This window comes from Lampetra planeri, chromosome 14 (assembly GCF_965212315.1).
Source record: "Lampetra planeri chromosome 14, kcLamPlan1.2.h2, whole genome shotgun sequence".
Classification (NCBI taxonomy): domain Eukaryota; kingdom Metazoa; phylum Chordata; class Hyperoartia; order Petromyzontiformes; family Petromyzontidae; genus Lampetra; species Lampetra planeri.
Window position 1 is genome coordinate 13,726,760 of NC_136120.1, and position 18,811 is coordinate 13,745,570.

The following is an 18,811-nucleotide window of genomic DNA, read 5'->3' on the forward strand; positions in this document are numbered from 1 at the left end:
TAGGCGTGCGTGTGTAGGCGTGTGTGTGTGTTTGTGTGTAGGCGTGTATGTGTCTGTAGAGGGTAGCGGTCGTGTAGCAGTTAGTGCGCTGCGCTACGCCCAAAAATCGATTCCCACTCACGTTCAACGATTATTATCTGAACTGGTCGTGGGCCTCTCCTAGGTCGAATCAGTCTCAAATGAGTCCCTGGTGCGGTGTGTAGTAAACATCGCCACCGGGGAGACAAAGGCGGCCGGGCAAAGTGCTGGCCACCCACCCCCCTCGTGTTCCGTGTTGGCCTTAACGGTACTCGCTAGCAGCACTTGTCCCAACAATCTGTTTAAGGCTATACGGGGGATCTTTGGCTTGTATGCAAATGTATTAGCACTACTAGTGACTGGGTGGTGAGTGTTAGAGCTAGGGGTTAGTACTAGTAGCTGGTGGGTGTTAGAGCTAGGGGTTAGTACTAGTGGCTGGGTGGTGAGTGTTAGAGCTAGGGGTTAGTAGCTGGTGAGTGTTAGAGCTAGGGGTTAGTCCTAGTGGTGGTGAGTGTTAGAGCTAGGGGTTAGTCCTAGTGGTGGTGAGTGTTAGAGCTAGGGGTTAGTCCTAGTGGTGGTGAGTGTTAGAGCTAGGGGTTAGTTCTAGTGGTGGTGAGTGTTAGAGCTAGGGGTTAGTTCTAGTGGTGGTGAGTGTTAGAGCTAGGGGTTAGTTCTAGTGGTGGTGAGTGTTAGAGCTAGGGGTTAGTTCTAGTGGTGGTGAGTGTTAGAGCTAGGGGTTAGTACTAGTAGCTGGTGGGTGTTAGAGCTAGGGGTTAGTACTAGTGGCTGGGTGGTGAGTGTTAGAGCTAGGGGTTAGTACTAGTAGCTGGTGGGTGTTAGAGCTAGGGGTTAGTACTAGTAGCTGGTGGGTGTTAGAGCTAGGGGTTAGTACTAGTGGTGGTGAGTGTTAGAGCTAGGGGTTAGTTCTAGTGGTGGTGAGTGTTAGAGCTAGGGGTTAGTCCTAGTGGTGGTGAGTGTTAGAGCTAGGGGTTAGTACTAGTAGCTGGTGGGTGTTAGAGCTAGGGGTTAGTACTAGTGGTGGTGAGTGTTAGAGCTAGGGGTTAGTACTAGTGGTGGTGAGTGTTAGAGCTAGGGGTTAGTACTAGTGATGGTGAGTGTTAGAGCTAGGGGTTAGTCCTAGTGGTGGTGAGTGTTAGAGCTAGGGGTTAGTCCTAGTGGTGGTGAGTGTTAGAGCTAGGGGTTAGTACTAGTAGCTGGTGGGTGTTAGAGCTAGGGGTTAGTACTAGTGGTGGTGAGTGTTAGAGCTAGGGGTTAGTACTAGTGGTGGTGAGTGTTAGAGCTAGGGGTTAGTACTAGTAGCTGGGTGGTGAGTGTTAGAGCTAGGGGTTAGTACTAGTGACTGGGTGGTGAGTGTTAGAGCTAGGGGTTAGTCCTAGTGGTGGTGAGTGTTAGAGCTAGGGGTTAGTACTAGTAGCTGGTGGGTGTTAGAGCTAGGGGTTAGTACTAGTAGCTGGTGGGTGTTAGAGCTAGGGGTTAGTACTAGTGGTGGTGAGTGTTAGAGCTAGGGGTTAGTACTAGTGGTGGTGAGTGTTAGAGCTAGGGGTTAGTACTAGTAGCTGGTGGGTGTTAGAGCTAGGGGTTAGTACTAGTAGCTGGTGGGTGTTAGAGCTAGGGGTTAGTACTAGTGACTGGGTGGTGAGTGTTAGAGCTAGGGGTTAGTCCTAGTGGTGGTGAGTGTTAGAGCTAGGGGTTAGTACTAGTGACTGGGTGGTGAGTGTTAGAGCTAGGTCTTAGTACTAGTGGTGGTGAGTGTTAGAGCTAGGTGTTAGTACTAGTAGCTGGTGGGTGTTAGAGCTAGGGGTTAGTACTAGTGGTGGTGAGTGTTAGAGCTAGGGGTTAGTACTAGTGGTGGTGAGTGTTAGAGCTAGGGGTTAGTACTAGTAGCTGGTGGGTGTTAGAGCTAGGGGTTAGTACTAGTAGCTGGTGGGTGTTAGAGCTAGGGGTTAGTACTAGTGACTGGGTGGTGAGTGTTAGAGCTAGGTCTTAGTACTAGTGGTGGTGAGTGTTAGAGCTAGGGGTTAGTACTAGTAGCTGGTGGGTGTTAGAGCTAGGGGTTAGTACTAGTGGTGGTGAGTGTTAGAGCTAGGGGTTAGTACTAGTGGTGGTGAGTGTTAGAGCTAGGGGTTAGTACTAGTAGCTGGTGGGTGTTAGAGCTAGGGGTTAGTACTAGTAGCTGGTGGGTGTTAGAGCTAGGGGTTAGTACTAGTGACTGGGTGGTGAGTGTTAGAGCTAGGGGTTAGTCCTAGTGGTGGTGAGTGTTAGAGCTAGGGGTTAGTACTAGTGACTGGGTGGTGAGTGTTAGAGCTAGGTCTTAGTACTAGTGGTGGTGAGTGTTAGAGCTAGGGGTTAGTACTAGTGACTGGGTGGTGAGTGTTAGAGCTAGGGGTTAGTCCTAGTGGTGGTGAGTGTTAGAGCTAGGGGTTAGTACTAGTGACTGGGTGGTGAGTGTTAGAGCTAGGGGGTAGTTCTAGTTATTCGGGTGACTCTTGCAAATGCGACTTGTATCGTCTCTTGAATTCTCACACTGGGTTATACAGAATCAGCTCGCATCTTGGAGCTTGGATTGCAGGGACATGAGGCTCGCTGCACACGCAACTCATTTATTTGCAGCTGCTTGCGGTGTTTAGTTTGCTGTCCTTCCTAAGCACCTTCGATTAGCGCGGTCGTCTACGTACGGTGCGAAAGAAGTTCTACATAAGAGGGGTTTTTTTTTAGATCGTGTGAATATAAATGTGTCGTTAAACCCGCCACCACCCGACACAGTCAACTAGTAAGGTTTGCCACGTCAACAGAACGTGGCCAATTCGTTACATTTTCAGCACACCGCTGTGTCGGAGAGTAAACCCGCAACATTTGCAATCCGAGTCCGACGTTTCGCCAGTAATTACAACGAGCATCATCAGGCGGACGGCCAGATTTGTGGCGACATCCTCCTGCCTCGGTGTTAAATGGAGGGATCAATGTGATGTCCTTGTTAGCCAATCAGGTGCTAAGGCCGGGGGGTGAATATTTGAATATAAATTATAATATATATCCATTACCATAATGTACGTTGATTACCCTGTGAATAACCTCTATTACGCATAACATCGGTCGCGAAAGGCTAACAAGGGAATGGCAGTAGAGAAAACCCGCTCGGAGCGACAGCCAATGCGGAGATGGAGCGAAGGAATCGGCTGGTCCGAGGCCGGAGCGAGATGGACTGTTGCTTGTGTTACGATCGTCCCAGTCACTCCCGTCTCGGTGAAATCATAAACGTCGTTCTCTCCAACTCGGAGACATTCACCGAGGAACTCTCAGCGGCGTTCATCACACCTCGAGAGACGCCGCGCCATCTATTGCCATCGCTATTCCATTTACAGCCTCCCCCACCCCACCCCAAATGGAAATCCATTCACATTTATATTCATGTTCATTCATATTTATATTTAGACGCGAACCGAAGTTTCCATGGCGGCGATAACAGAATGTCAATTTAGTCCGAATCCTGGCAGAAATGAAATTAATTGAATTACCGTGCCCTGCCTTGCGGGCACAAACTGCTGCTCGGCTGTTATGGTGTTAAACCACGTGGGGTGCGGGAGTCACTAGCCAGTCGGCGTGGGTAAAACGTCGCTGTTGCGATTGAAACGTCGTGGGGTTTTTTTGCTTCTAATTTTAAAACTCCTCGTGAGGCTGAGTCCAACTACGGGAGGCCAAGGCAACGGTTCGGTTATAAAACGTCGAACAATGTTGGCTGTGAGCGGGATTGGAACTCAGTTGGGCCTGGCTGGCAGCAAAGTACCAGGCCCTCCCCCCCGTCGGAATAGAGGTTTCTAACCTCAAAGGTTTGTTTTCTTTTACTTTTTTTAACCCGCTTAAATGAAGGTGAAACAATCTTAAACCACCGCGCCACCGCTCCCAACAGGATGCCCCACGCGTCTCTAGATTGGGCACGGACGCCCGCCTAAAGTTCAAACAAGTTGAGCGTCTTCGGGATAATGACACCGGCCCCCCTGTGATAAATAACCCGGCTAAATCGATACAAAGCGAGAGGGAATCAAACTCACAAATGATACAATTACTCAAATTAACCCACGAACGACGTCGCCCATGCATCACACTCACCGCGCTCATGTACACAACAGAGACAAAGGCGCCCCGTGTAGCCTCTAGCGGACTGTTGGGGCAAGGTGCTGTTAGCAGACGCACCTACGAAGGCCGACACGGCACACAAGGTGGAGGAGTCGACCTAGAGGAGGCCCATGAGTGGTTAAAAATATTCGCCACTGTTTTTGTGTGTATGTATGTTGAACTTCTTTCGCACCGTACGTAGCCAATCGTGCTAATTATTGATCGTGAGTGGGAGTCAAACTCGGGTCGCTGGGTTTCGTCATACAGCGCATGGACGGATACAGTCTACAGGTTGACACCACAGCACCCACGGGAATATTTAAACAAGCGGGGATATTCAATACAGCAGGGGAAATGCACTTGGAAGTGAAGTGATCAGAACTCAAATTGTGATTTCTGTGGGTGGGTGGGAGCGTAACAAATTAAGGACAATGTTTGTTTTGTAGGCGACCTGGGGTGGCTAGGAGATGTTAACTTACCTCGCCTGGTATTCAGGAAGTCGTGGGTTCGATCCCGACCCTGACGCCTGCTGCTGTATATTTGGAGTTTGCGTGTCTCTATCATCATCACGGTGGCTAGGAGATGTTAACTCCCTCGCCTGGTGTGCAGGTGGTCGTGGGTTCGAGACCGACCCCTGACGATGCCTGCTGTATTTTTGGAGTTTGCGTGTCTCTCTCATCATCACGCTGGCTAGGAGATGTTAACTCCCTCGCCTGGTATGCAGGAGGTCGTGGGTTCGATCCCGACCCTGACGATGCCTGCCGTATATTTGGAGTTTGTGTGTCTCTCCCTCCTCGTGGTCGCGTAGATTTTTCTGCGGGTCCTCTGACTTTTCCCTCCACATTTAGAATCAACATGCGTTTAGACAGTGTCTGGCTGCAATACATTTCCACGCGATAAGCCCATTTCGTTGAGCTATCATTTGTGGTGGCCATGTCGCTTCTGAAAAAGAGCCACATAGCTCAGTGGGCCTTACCTGGTGAAATAAAAAGTTTCGTTTTATTTTAGTCTGTGAGTCTTTATGCATCGCTATTGGTCTCTATGCATTTCTATGGATCTCTATTGGTCTCTATGCATCTCTATTCGTTTAGAGCATGTGGATGCTGTTACGCGATGATGATGGTGATGATGACAGCCCACTTCGTTGAGCTATCATTCGTGATCGTCAGGTCGCTACGGGAACAGATCAACATAACTTGGTGGTGCCTTACCTGGTGAAATAAAAAAAAAAGACATGTCTCATAGTTTAGTTGATATCATTTTTTTTGTTTCATCATCTCCGTGACCACGTTCGTGGCCTCGCCAATCCTCTCCCCGCAGGTGGCCGTGCTGGAGCGCCAGGTGTTCGACTTCCTGGGCTACCAGTGGGCGCCCATCCTCGTCAACTTCCTCCACGTGCTCCTCCTCATCCTAGGCCTCTTCGGTACCGTGCAGTGCCGGCCCCGCTACATCGTGCTGGTGAGCGACTCACTCGCGCGTTCACTCACTCACTTGATAACTCGTTCACTCATTCTCTCACCTGATCACTCGTTCACTCACTCACTTGATAACTCGTTCACTCACTCACGTGCCCACTCTCGTTCACTCACTCCCTCACCTGATCACTCGCTCGCTCGCTCACTCACTCACGTGCCCACTCTCGTTCACTCACTCACTTCATAACTCGTTCACCCACTCTCTCGCGTGATCACTTGCTTGCTCACTCACGTACGCACTCGTTCACTAAGTAAATCGCCCATTCGTTCACTCAGACTTGTACGCACTCACTCACGTGATCACTCGCTCGCACGCTTACTCGCTCACTCACGGGCCCAGTGCATGGCGAATATTTAAACCAGTCCTGGCCCTCCCCTCGTTCGACTCAGCCTCACACGAGTACCTGGTGCGGTTTGTAAACACCGTCACTGGGGAGACAAAGGCGGTTGAGCGTGGTTCTGGCCACACCGCCCCCTCATGCGCCACCATTCCGACCTTCACGGGCGCTCGCTAACAGCTCTTGCCCCGACACTCTTTGTGAGCTCCACATGGGGGGGGGGGGGGTACCTTTGTCTGTGTGCGTGCGCAGTACGCGGCGTGGAGCGTGCTGTGGGTGGCCTGGAACGTCTTCATCATCTGCCTCTACCTGGAGGTGGGAGGCCTCACCAAGGTGAGCGGCCCGCCGCGACTTCACTCCGCACGCGACCCGCGATTTAATTCCACACGACCCATTTTTTCCTTCCAAAGCGTTCGACGTTCCGTATCTCGGCCTGATATTTGAAATTATTCTGAAAATCTGGAGCACATCCCTGTTACGTGTGCGCGTGTCACAGCGTGAGACGGTGTGACACACGCACACGCGCACACGCTTGTGGGGAGCGGTGGCGCAGTGGTTATCGCACTGCACTACGAACCGCATTCAATGCCCCACGCACGAACCAGTAACAGTGCGTGGCGAAGATTTTGAACCGCTCCTCAGCCTCCCCTGGGTCGACTCAGCCTCAAATGAGTACAGTACCTGGTGCGGTGTGCGAGTGCGTAACCATCAGCACTGGTGGCCGGGCGTGGTTTTGGCCACCCACCCCCTACTCGCTAACAGCACTTGCCCCAACAGTCCGTTGAGGCTATCAGTGGGGGGGGGGGGTATTTTGTCTTTGGTTGTGTGTGTGCGTCTCGATGCATCTCGGCGAGGAATCTCCTCGCGGCGTCTGCCGAGCCTCTGAGCCCCCCCCCCCACCGCGTGTTTAATGCAGCACCACACGCACCCCCTAATCCACACCCCCCCCCAACCCCCCCCACGTCGGGGACATCCCGACAGCAGCGAACATCTCACGCCTCGATCCCTCCCATCGCGAGCACGCCACCAGCAGCTGCCCCACATCCACCTTCCTCCTCCTCCACCTTCCACCATCCTCCTCCTCCACCTTTTCCCATCATCCTCCTTCTCGCAGTTCATACGCCATATGATGTGGTCATAAATCCGAGGCCCCTTGAGCTACTTGGATCCCCTTAAGCTCTGGTTATTTTTTCTTTGCTTTGTTGATATTGCTCATCGCCACTAATGGCCGGACCGCCATCCCCACTCCTAACCTCTCTCCTCCACCCCCCTCCTCCACCCCACTCCTCCACCCGCTCCTCCACCCCCCTCCTCCACCCCCCTCCTCCACCCCCCTCCTCCACCCCACTCCTCCACCCGCTCCTCCACCCCCTCCTCCACCCTCCACCCCACTCCTCCACTCCTCCACCGACTCCTCCACCCCCCTCCTCCACCCTCCTCCTCCTCCCCCCCCTCCTCCACCCCCCTCCTCCACCCCACTCCTCCACCCCACTCCTCCACCCGCTCCTCCACCCCCTCCTCCACCCTCCACCCCACTCCTCCACTCCTCCACCGACTCCTCCACCCCCCTCCCCAATATCTGTTCGTATTCCCCCCCTCCCTCCCTCACCCACCTCCCCCCCCCACCCCCACCCGCCCCCCAAGAAATATGAAACCCGCAGACGCATCACGCGCAGCGGGGGCCGCGCTAATCAAGCCCCGCACCGCTCGTCACGTGACGACTGCCGCTCGTCACGTGACTGCCGCTCGGGCACGTGACGACTGCCGCTCGTTAGCTCCCAGAGCCCCCCCCCCCCCGCCGTCGAGACAGGTGCGCGCGCGCGTGGAGCAAAGACAAAGATCCCCCTTGTAACCTCAACAGACTGTTCGGGCAAGTGCTGTTAGCGTCTATGAAGGCCGGAACGGTACACACGTGGGTTGCCCCACACCACGCCCGGCCAACCTTTGTATCCCCAGCGGCGATGTTTGCACACCGCGCCAGGTACTCATTTGAGGCTGAGTCGACCTAGGGGAGGCCCAGGACCGGTTCAGTTAATCGTCACCGGTGTTGGTGGCCGTGAGCGGGAACCGAACTCGAGACGCCGGGATCGTAGCGCAGCGCGTTGACCGCTACACTACCGCCCCAACAACAACAACAACCGCCATTCGCCACGAAGTGGCGGTGACGTCACCACGGCGATTGCGCCAGGCTAGGTGCACATTGAGGTCACGTGAAGTGTCGAGCGCCTGCTGGCAGGAGATCACGGGACAGACCCAGGTGCCATGGGACGACTGACTGAGACGGCTGGCCGATGCCTCACCTGTGCCTCCTATTGTGCCAACTTGCTGTGCTTTAATCACCCGGCGCTCCGCTCGTTGTTGTGAGCGTCGCTCCTCCGTCCTCCGTTGTTGTTGGAGGGCGACTGCCTCCAACTGCCCAGTAGCGTCCTTCACGAGCCTCCTCCACAGAGGCCGATCTTGACACCGCTGGTACCAGTCATCGGCATGTCCACTCAGCTCCACATCCTCCTGTACCACATCACTACATCTCTTCTCCAGCCCGTGCCGCGCCCGTTTAGTCCCCTCTATCTAGCCGAACAAAAGCTGTTTAGGCATGTGGTGGCTGGGCATGCGGTGATTGGGCATGCGTGCTACATGAGCCAGCTAACGCAGCCTTGTCTGCCGGAGGAGCTCACCGATGGGACTTTGTCCAGATCTTTCAAGCATTTGTGAGCTCCTCACACAATCCAGCTTGGTTAAACCCAGGATGGATTGTAGGCAGGCCAGCCTAAATGTGTCTAACCGGCGAAGATGTTCCATTAGGGGGGTCCACGTTTCGTAAACGTAGAGAAGGGAGGGCATGCCTGTCGCCGAGAAGACTTGAAGCTTCGTGCGGAGCGACAGACCAGGTAGCTTCCACACAGCATTACGCAACTGATCAACTGATTCGGAGTGAGACCTCTGCTGTCAAACCGGAGCCGGTCATGAGCACACTGCCCAGGTATGGGGAACTCTCCACTCTCTCCACAACTGCCCCATCACCAATTGGGAGTTGTGGGGGTGGAGTGTCCGATGGTACAAAATACCCAGGCAGGTGCTTAGCTTTGGTGCGGCTGATTAGTGTCACGCTCCAGGTTCAGCAGCAGCGCCTCCAACTCCTCCACAACCGCTCCACACACACACAGACATACACTTATACACACACTCACACTCTGCAGAACAAGGAGAGAGCGTACACACTCCACACAGAGCAATGCGCCCGAGTCGGGGATCAAACCGATGCCCTTCTCGCTGTGAGGCACGAGCCGTTGTCACAGCGCGAGATCGGAGCAGGCTGACTCCAACCCCTCCGTAACCACCACTCCCTCTCACCATAACTAACACCACCCCTTTGCATAGCCACCACTATCATTCCATGTACAAAATGGTTAACCAAAGTCTGTCTTCGCCAGGCAAAAGTTAAATAATTATTTTGTGTTTAAAGTTGTATTTGTTGTTATCGACAAATTTCAGTAAATAAAAATTTGTCAAATCTCACAAATCTGCCAGTCCGCCTGATGAAGCTAGTTGTAATTACTGGTGAAACGTCGTACTCAGATTGTAAATGTTGTGGATATACTCTCCCACACACCGGCGTGCTGTACCAGTGACGAATTGGCCACGTTCTGTTTACGTGACAACCCTTACTAGTTGGCTGTGTCGGGTGGTGGCAGGTTTAACGACACATTTATATTTATGCGATCTAAACAAAAAAAAACTATATTATGGATGATATTGGTCGCAAAAGCCTTCTACGTGTTAAACTAAGAAAGATTTGTGTAAAAGTTACATTCCACTAAGTAAATCTGACACTGAGTACTGTATAAACGCCATTGCATACATATGCCATGTAGTGAGAGCTGTATTAAACTTTAAATATGTTTTAAAAATAGAAATTCTCCATTTGTCTACGATCAGACACGAACAATTACTCCAAACATGTGTATGTTTCCCCAAGAAACACGTAAATTGTTAACGACTTGATTCAACTTCTTACATTTAAAAACGTACCCATAAGAAACCGATCAATTTAAATATTACGTTATTTTTTTATTAGAAAGAACAAAAATGCTTGAATTTAATATACTATGAGGGGAAGCTCTCCCATCTTTTATAGTTTTCGAATTATTCAGATTTGGAGATCATAAAATGCATATTTTGTCGTTAAAACCGCTTGAATCCGATATATCTGAAAAACAATAAAAGATAGAATGATTATCGCTTTAATTGTATTTGCTGTGTGACGCGCTGTCAAACGACAACACGGCAATTTCATATTTTTAACGGTTTCTGAATAACACCACGCACACACTCGTTTATTTATTGCGCTGAAAATCGAGATTTGGGGGTCTTAAAATAAAAAAAAATCGTGGATTTTCAGTTTTTTGTTGTTGTTTGTGTCCTCAAAGGCACCGATGTGCCACATTTCAGCTTTCTACCTTGTCGGAAAGTGCCCCTAGAGGTTTTTTTTAGATATACAGATTAAGGTCTTTATATAGATTATACTGTTGTAAAGCGCCTTGCATTACGACGATAAACGTATGTAACTCGAGATGAGACGAGATAGCATTATTATTATTGTAACATATCTGATAGAGTCGTCTGGCCACATCCTGTCGGCATAGGCGCGAGCAAGCATTTGCAGGGGCTGCGCCTGTGACTTGTAATCTAACCCCCGCCTCCCCCACTGCAATACAATGGCAGGCGGAGGTTGTGCAAACAGAAAACAAAGAAGAATGAAATCTGTTTGAATTATAGTACAGCGCTCGGATCATCTTCAATCGGAAATGATCAAAGAGATCGTGAGCTGGGGGGAGGGGCGAGTGGGGGCGTGGGGGGAGGGGAGGGGAGCGTGGGGGGTGGGGAGCGTGGAGGGAGGGGGACGTGGGGGGAGGGGTTTTTTTCTTTTGTAAAGGGCCACCTGGGATTTGGAATTTCATTGATGATGATTTTGATGTCGATGTTGATGATGAAGATGGGGAAGCTGCTGCTGCCTTCCCGCTCATCAGTAATTCCTCCTCCTGGCCCCTCTGAGTCGTCCCCTTTCTCTCCGAGTCGTCCTCTCTCTCTCTCTCTCTCTAAGTCGTCCTCTCTCTCTGAGTCGTCCTCTCTCTCTGAGTCGTCCTCTCTCTCTGAGTCGTCCTCTCTCTTAGTTGCCCTCTCTCTCTGAGTCGTCCTCTCTATCTGAGTCGTCCTCTCTCTGAGTCGTCCTCTCTCTCTGAGTCGTCCTCTCTCTCTGAGTCGTCCTCTCTCTCTGAGTCGTCCTCTCTCTCTGAGTCGTCCTCTCTCTCTGTGAGTCGCCCCCTCTCTTTCTGAGTCGTCCTCTCTCTCTGAGTCGTCCTCTCTCTCTGAGTCGTCCTCTCTCTCTCTGAGTCGCCCCCTCTCTCTCTGAGTCGTCCTCTCTCTCTGAGTCGTCCTCTCTCTCTGAGTCGTCCTCTCTCTCTGAGTCGTCCTCTCTCTCTGTGAGTCGCCCCCTCTCTCTCTGAGTCGTCCTCTCTCTCTGAGTCGTCCTCTCTCTCTCTGAGTCGCCCCTTCTCTCTCTGAGTCGTCCTCTCTCTCTGAGTCGTCCTCTCTCTCTGAGTCGTCCTCTCTCTCTGTGAGTCGCCCCCTCTCTCTCTCTCTAAGTCGTCCTCTCTCTCTGAGTCGTCCTCTCTCTCTGAGTCGTCCTCTCTCTTAGTTGCCCTCTCTCTCTGAGTCGTCCTCTCTATCTGAGTCGTCCTCTCTCTGAGTCGTCCTCTCTCTCTGAGTCGTCCTCTCTCTCTGAGTCGTCCTCTCTCTCTGAGTCGTCCTCTCTCTCTGAGTCGTCCTCTCTCTCTGTGAGTCGCCCCCTCTCTCTCTGAGTCGTCCTCTCTCTCTGAGTCATCCTCTCTCTCTGAGTCGTCCTCTCTCTCTCTGAGTCGCCCCCTCTCTCTCTGAGTCGTCCTCTCTCTCTGAGTCGTCCTCTCTCTCTGAGTCGTCCTCTCTCTCTGAGTCGTCCTCTCTCTCTCTGAGTCGTCCTCTCTCTCTGAGTCGTCCTCTCTCTCTGAGTCGTCCTCTCTCTCTGTGAGTCGCCCCCTCTCTCTCTGAGTCGTCCTCTCTCTCTGAGTCGTCCTCTCTCTCTGAGTCGTCCTCTCTCTCTGAGTCGTCCTCTCTCTCTGTGAGTCGCCCCCTCTCTCTCTGAGTCGTCCTCTCTCTCTGAGTCGTCCTCTCTCTCTCTGAGTCGTCCTCTCTCTCTGAGTCGTCCTCTCTCTCTGTGAGTCGCCCCCTCTCTCTCTCTCTGAGTCGTCCTCTCTCTCTGAGTCGTCCTCTCTCTCTCTGAGTCGCCCCCTCTCTCTCTGAGTCGTCCTCTCTCTCTGAGTCGTCCTCTCTCTCTGAGTCGTCCTCTCTCTCTGTGAGTCGCCCCCTCTCTCTCTCTCTAAGTCGTCCTCTCTCTCTGAGTCGTCCTCTCTCTCTGAGTCGTCCTCTCTCTTAGTTGCCCTCTCTCTCTGAGTCGTCCTCTCTATCTGAGTCGTCCTCTCTCTGAGTCGTCCTCTCTCTCTGAGTCGTCCTCTCTCTCTGAGTCGTCCTCTCTCTCTGAGTCGTCCTCTCTCTCTGAGTCGTCCTCTCTCTCTGTGAGTCGCCCCCTCTCTCTCTGAGTCGTCCTCTCTCTCTGAGTCATCCTCTCTCTCTGAGTCGTCCTCTCTCTCTCTGAGTCGCCCCCTCTCTCTCTGAGTCGTCCTCTCTCTCTGAGTCGTCCTCTCTCTCTGAGTCGTCCTCTCTCTCTGAGTCGTCCTCTCTCTCTCTGAGTCGTCCTCTCTCTCTGAGTCGTCCTCTCTCTCTGAGTCGTCCTCTCTCTCTGTGAGTCGCCCCCTCTCTCTCTGAGTCGTCCTCTCTCTCTGAGTCGTCCTCTCTCTCTGAGTCGTCCTCTCTCTCTGAGTCGTCCTCTCTCTCTGTGAGTCGCCCCCTCTCTCTCTGAGTCGTCCTCTCTCTCTGAGTCGTCCTCTCTCTCTCTGAGTCGTCCTCTCTCTCTGAGTCGTCCTCTCTCTCTGTGAGTCGCCCCCTCTCTCTCTCTCTGAGTCGTCCCCTCTCTCTCGCGCTCTGTCCATCTTCGCGAGTGAAGAGCGACGAAATTCCACCACCAACAACAACAATAATAATCGTGGTCATGATCATCATCATCATCATAATTTCAAGATGAACACGACGTAAACGTTTTTTTTTTGTCGAACTACCCCCCAACCCACCCTGACTGGGCGACCCACGCAGAGTGGCGACTATTTGACGTTCACCGCGTCGCGTCACCGCTCCTGGTTCCTGGAGCACGGCCCGGGCTGCACGGCCGAGGCGGTCGACTCGGGGCCCGCGCTCGCCGTGGGAGGAGGAGGGGGAGGGGGTGGGGGCGTGTTGGGGGGTCCCTCGGTGGGGGGCGGGGAGGGGGGGGCCCCCGACGGGGGGGCCCCGGACGGCCACGTGCTGCTGCGCGTGTCGGGCTGCCTGCTCGAGTACCCCCACCTCGAGGTGCTGCACAGCGGCGTCCACATCCTGCTGGCGGTCAGCTCCACCACCAGCTCCACCACCAGCACCACCACCAGCTCCAGCACCACTACCAGCTCCATCAGCACCACCACCACCAACATCACCACCAGCACCACCACCACCAGCAGCACCACCAGCTCCACCACCAGCACTACCACCAGCTCCACCACCAGTTCCACCACCAGCACCACCACCAGCTCCACCACCACCAGCTCCACCACCAGCACCACCACCACCACCAGCTCCACCACCAGCACCAGCACCACCAGCACCACCACCACCACCACCAGCTCCACCACCACCAGCTCCACCACCACCAGCTCCACCACCATTAGCTCCACCACCAGCTCCACCACCAGCTCCACCACCAGCACAACCACCAGCTCCACCACCAGCTCCACCACCAGCAGCACAACCAGCAGCAGCACCAGCAGCACCACTAGCAGCTCCACCACCAGCACCACCACCAACTCCACCACCAGCTCCACCACCAGCTCCACCAGCAGCACCACCACCAGCACCACCACCACCACCAGCACCACCACTACCACCACCACCACCACCAGCACCACCACTACCAACCAGCACCAGCACCACCACTACCACTACCACCACCACTACCACCAGCACCACCACTACCACCAGCACCACTACCACTACCACCACCACTACCACCAGCACCACCTCCACCACCACCACCTCCACCACCAGCACCACCACTACTACCAGCACCACCACTACTACCAGCACCACCACCACCAGCACCACCACCACCACCACTCGACTCGCCGCGTGTCTCGTCCGCTTCGTTGCCGTCGTCTCTCTCGTTCACGTCCGTCTCGTGGTGTGTGTCCATCTGCCCCGTGTCGCTGTCCCGCAGCTCTTCGGATTCGTCTACTCGTGCTACGTCGTGAGCGTCATCACGGAAGAAGAAGACAGCTGTAAGTGATGCGTCACTCCACCCCCCGCGTCACTCCTCCCCGCGTCGCTCCTCCCCGCGTCACTCCTCCCCGCGTCACTCCTCCCCGCGTCACTCCTCCCCGCGTCACTCCTCCCTGCATCACCCCCCCTCCACGTTACTCTACCCTGCGTCACTCCACCCCCCGCGTCACTCCACCCCCCGCGTCACTCCACCCCGCGTCACTCCTCCCCGCGTCACTCCCCTCCCCGCGTCACTCCCCCCCCCCCCGCGTCACTCCCCCCACCCCCCGCGTCACTCCTCCCCGCGTCACTCCTCCCACCCCCCGCGTCATCCCCCCCCCTCCGCGTCACTCCCTCCCCCCCGCATCACTCCCCCACCCCCCGCGTCACTCCCCCCCCCCCCGCAGTGAAACGCAGCTGCCCGTCACTCCGGCTGCCACCTGTCCTGGTCTTCCCTGGATCGTCCTCTTCCCAGTAAATATGCCAACGTCGGCCCAACGTCACGGGGTTGTTGGGGGGGGGGGCAGCTGCTGCACTGGGAACATCTCTCAGTCTTCACTGGACACTAAAAGTCCCGGGCTTTTTGTCGGTTGCGCAATAACCAAAACATTGCCCGGCTCGCGATCTCCCCTCGTGCCGCGATGTCCCCCAGAGATGACAACCCGAGCCATCACGTGGTCGCCATGGCAACTGCTTTCTCACAACAACAACAATAACCGCGGTTCACCACGAAGTGGCGCTGACGTCACCACGGCGCTTGTGCCAGGCTAGGTGCACTTCGAGGCGATCACGTGAAGTGTCGAAGGCACGGCAGACCCAGGTGCAATAGGTTGACTGATTGAGTTGACTGGTAAATACAAAGACACATATCCCCCGTATAGCCTTAACAGACTATTGGGGCAAGTGCTGGGTGGCCAACACCACGCCCGGCCGGTTTTGTCCCCCCAATGGCGATGTTTACACACCGCTCCAGGTACTCATTTGAGGCTGAGTTGACCTAGGGGAGGCCCAGTAACGGTTCAGATAATCGTCACCGGTGTTCGTGGCCGTGAGCGGGAATCGAACTTGGGCGCTGGGTTCGTAGGGCAGCGCGCTAACCACTGCACCACCGCTCTCCCACCACCACACACGTACACACACGTACACACACGTACACACACGTACACACACGTACACACACGTACACGCGCGCAAACTACAATTCCTGCGTGCCGTTTCTACTCGTGCACCAGTTTGCTTTATTCATTTAAGTCACGCAAAAAAATGAACATTAAAGTAATCGCGCACAAAAATTATAATTTGCAAACCCGAATTAGTCCGCCAGCCCAGACATGGGGCAATAGGCGTGCTGCTGAATGAGTCACAGTGCATGGCTCTGCAACCGAAATAACAACCAGAGGCATTTAATTTTGTAATTCAGTAAAAAAATATATATGTTTCAAGAGCGGCGATGCACTTTGTTGAACAGGAGACGGTGGTTCCTGAGTAAATTACACGAGGAGGTTTTCGCGAGTTCAAACCCCGGTTGGGGTGATTGACTCGGCACATCATCATCACAATCACCACCACCATCATCACCACCATCATCATCACCATCATCACCACCATCATCACCATCATCATCATCACCATCATCACCATCACCACCGCCATCATCATCACCATCATCACCACCATCATCACCATCATCATCACCATCACCACCACCATCACCACCACCATCATCACCACCATCATCACCACCATCATCATCACCATCATCATCATCACCATCATCACCATCATCATCACCATCATCATCACCATCATCATCACCACCATCATCACCACCATCACCACCATCATCACCATCATCATCACCACCATCATCACCACCATCATCATCACCATCATCATCACCATCATCATCATCACCATCATCACCATCATCATCATCATCACCATCATCACCACCATCATCACCATCACCACCATCATCACCACCATCATCACCACCATCACCATCATCACCATCATCACCATCATCACCATCATCATCACCATCGTTGTTGTCGGTCCAAAATGAGCAGCGCATTGCGCCAAAGTCAACAGCCTGTTGTCCAATGATGATATTATACTCGACCCTGCCGTGGTAATGCGGAATTTCCACCGCTCTCTGCGGTGCTCGATGTTCAATCGAGCAGGAAGTCGCCGTGACTTGAATGAGCGTGGCGTCGCAAAACCAACGGAAAATAAACAAATTGTATTTAGCGAGGCACGCGCAAACTCACATTACTCCGTGGTTGCCATCTTGCACAGAGTGTGGCAAAGAATTCTGGACTCGTAGAGACATCCCCCCCTACTCTGAATGGTCGGGGTCGTGTGTTGTGACTGTCATCCGATCTGTCTCTCTCTTGCAATGACTCCCTTTCCCCCCTTTCGATGTCTCTCTGTTTTTCTCGTTATTTGGTCTGCAGGGATTCCACATCTCTAAGTCTCTCCCTCCATTTCTCCCTTTTTTATCTCTCCCTTTTATCCCTCCCTCCCTCTCCCCATGGTCTCTCACCCTGGTCTCTCCCCACCTCTCCCGCTCTCCGCCATCTCTCCTCCCACGATATTCTGCTCCTAGGGATGTAACGATTAATCTATTTGTCGATTGAACTCAGTTTTGCATGATCACGGTTCATGCTTTTGATTTAAACAAAAACTACAATTTGATATTAATAAGTAAATAACAGTTTATATATTTTTTTACCGTAAATGATTTATAAAAGATGTTTGTCAATCCACTGCTGATTGAAGGCCCTCCCCCATTCTAGAAGCCTCATGGAGGAGGTCTTCATCCAGCAGTGGAGCGATCAAGAAGCTGTGTGTTATCACATCCCTCTAGATTGACACCACTATCGAGATAGAATCATAACCAGTGCAGTATATAGATGCCACGAACTCGATAACAACAATCATCACAAATAAGTATCCTGTCGTATTGTCAAAATCCATTGGATCACGGAGTGACAGAAATCGTTACATCCCTACAAACCTATTTTCACTCTTACCATTTTTATTTTTACGCTAAAATACTTCTCCGATTTTCTTTTATTTGTTTAGTTATTTATTTCCTTCTTTCTTCCTCTCTCTCTCTCTGACCCAGTTGACTTCATAGGTGGATTCCATTCATACACAGCCTACCACTCCCCACAGAAAGTCTCACACTTACAGTTAAAGCCTGTCTATGTGTAAGTACCCTCTCGACTTGTTCCTCCTCGGTCCCTGCACAGGGGCGCAGCCACTTGTGGGGGTCTGGGCACCCCCCCCCCCCACCCCCCCTCCCCCCCGATCAGAATGCTTCTCCAGATACGGCTAATCCATTTTTTCCACCGCAAAACCGAACTATGCCAGGGCCGGGAGATGCAAGTATTTATTTTATATTGTAACCAGGTAAATGCCCCACTGAGCTATATTCAAATCAATTTTCAGAAACGACCTGGCTATCGAAGTGGCTTATCATCACGTGGAAATGTCTAGCAGCCAAATACTCTGAACGCGCGATGCTGATTCTAAATGTGGAGCAGGGGATAATCCGGAGGACCAGGAGAAAAATCCACGCGACCACAGGCAGAGAGAGAGAAAGACACGCAAACTCGATATATATACAGCAGGCGTCAGGGTCGGGATGGAAGCCACGACCTCCTGTACGCCACGCGAGGTAGTTAGCATCTCACAAGCAAGAGCGTCCCAGATGGCCCCAATTTCCCCGTGTGGCTGAGCCCCTGGTCATCACCACTGCCCATTCTCTGCTTCTGCCGCTGTTCCTGCTTCTGCTGCTGTTCCAGCTTCTGCCGCTGTTCCAGCTTCTGCCGCTGTTCCAGCTTCTGCCGCTGTTCCAGCTTCTGCCGCTGTTCCTGCTTCTGCCGCTGTTCCAGCTTCTGCCGCTGTTCCTGCTTCTGCCGCTGTTCCTGCTTCTGCCGCTGTTCCTGCTTCTGCCGCTGTTCCTGCTTCTGCCGCTGTTCCAGCTTCTGCCGCTGTTCCAGCTTCTGCCGCTGTTCCTGCTTCTGCCGCTGTTCTAGCTTCTGCCGCTGTTCCTGCTTCTGCCGCTGTTCCAGCTTCTGCCGCTGTTCCTGCTTCTGCCGCTGTTCCAGCTTCTGCCGCTGTTCCTGCTTCTGCCGCTGTTCCAGCTTCTGCCGCTGTTCCTGCTTCTGCCGCTGTTCCTGCTTCTGCCGCTGTTCCTGCTTCTGCCGCTGTTCCAGCTTCTGCCGCTGTTCCAGCTTCTGCCGCTGTTCCAGCTTCTGCCGCTGTTCCAGCTTCTGCCGCTGTTCCTGCTTCTGCCGCTGTTCCTGCTTCTGCCGCTGTTCCAGCTTCTGCCGCTGTTCCTGCTTCTGCCGCTGTTCCTGCTTCTGCCGCTGTTCCTGCTTCTGCCGCTGTTCCTGCTTCTGC

The 18,811-nt window shown here is 53.3% G+C and overlaps 1 protein-coding gene across 1 annotated transcript in view; it reads left to right on the forward strand.

Annotated features, from left to right (window-relative positions):
* The window catches only part of LOC144722462 (sodium/potassium-transporting ATPase subunit beta-1-interacting protein 3-like), a 37,499-nt gene extending 19,882 nt beyond the window's left edge, over positions 1–17,617 (forward strand). Inside the window, exons 2-7 of the mRNA XM_078600724.1 lie at positions 5,473–5,610; positions 6,218–6,298; positions 13,208–13,312; positions 13,376–13,492; positions 14,358–14,418; positions 17,529–17,617. Coding sequence (XP_078456850.1) covers positions 5,473–5,610; positions 6,218–6,298; positions 13,208–13,312; positions 13,376–13,492; positions 14,358–14,418; positions 17,529–17,617 — 591 coding nt within the window. The remainder of the gene's footprint in view (positions 1–5,472; positions 5,611–6,217; positions 6,299–13,207; positions 13,313–13,375; positions 13,493–14,357; positions 14,419–17,528) is intronic.
* The last annotated feature ends 1,194 nt before the right edge of the window (positions 17,618–18,811 follow it).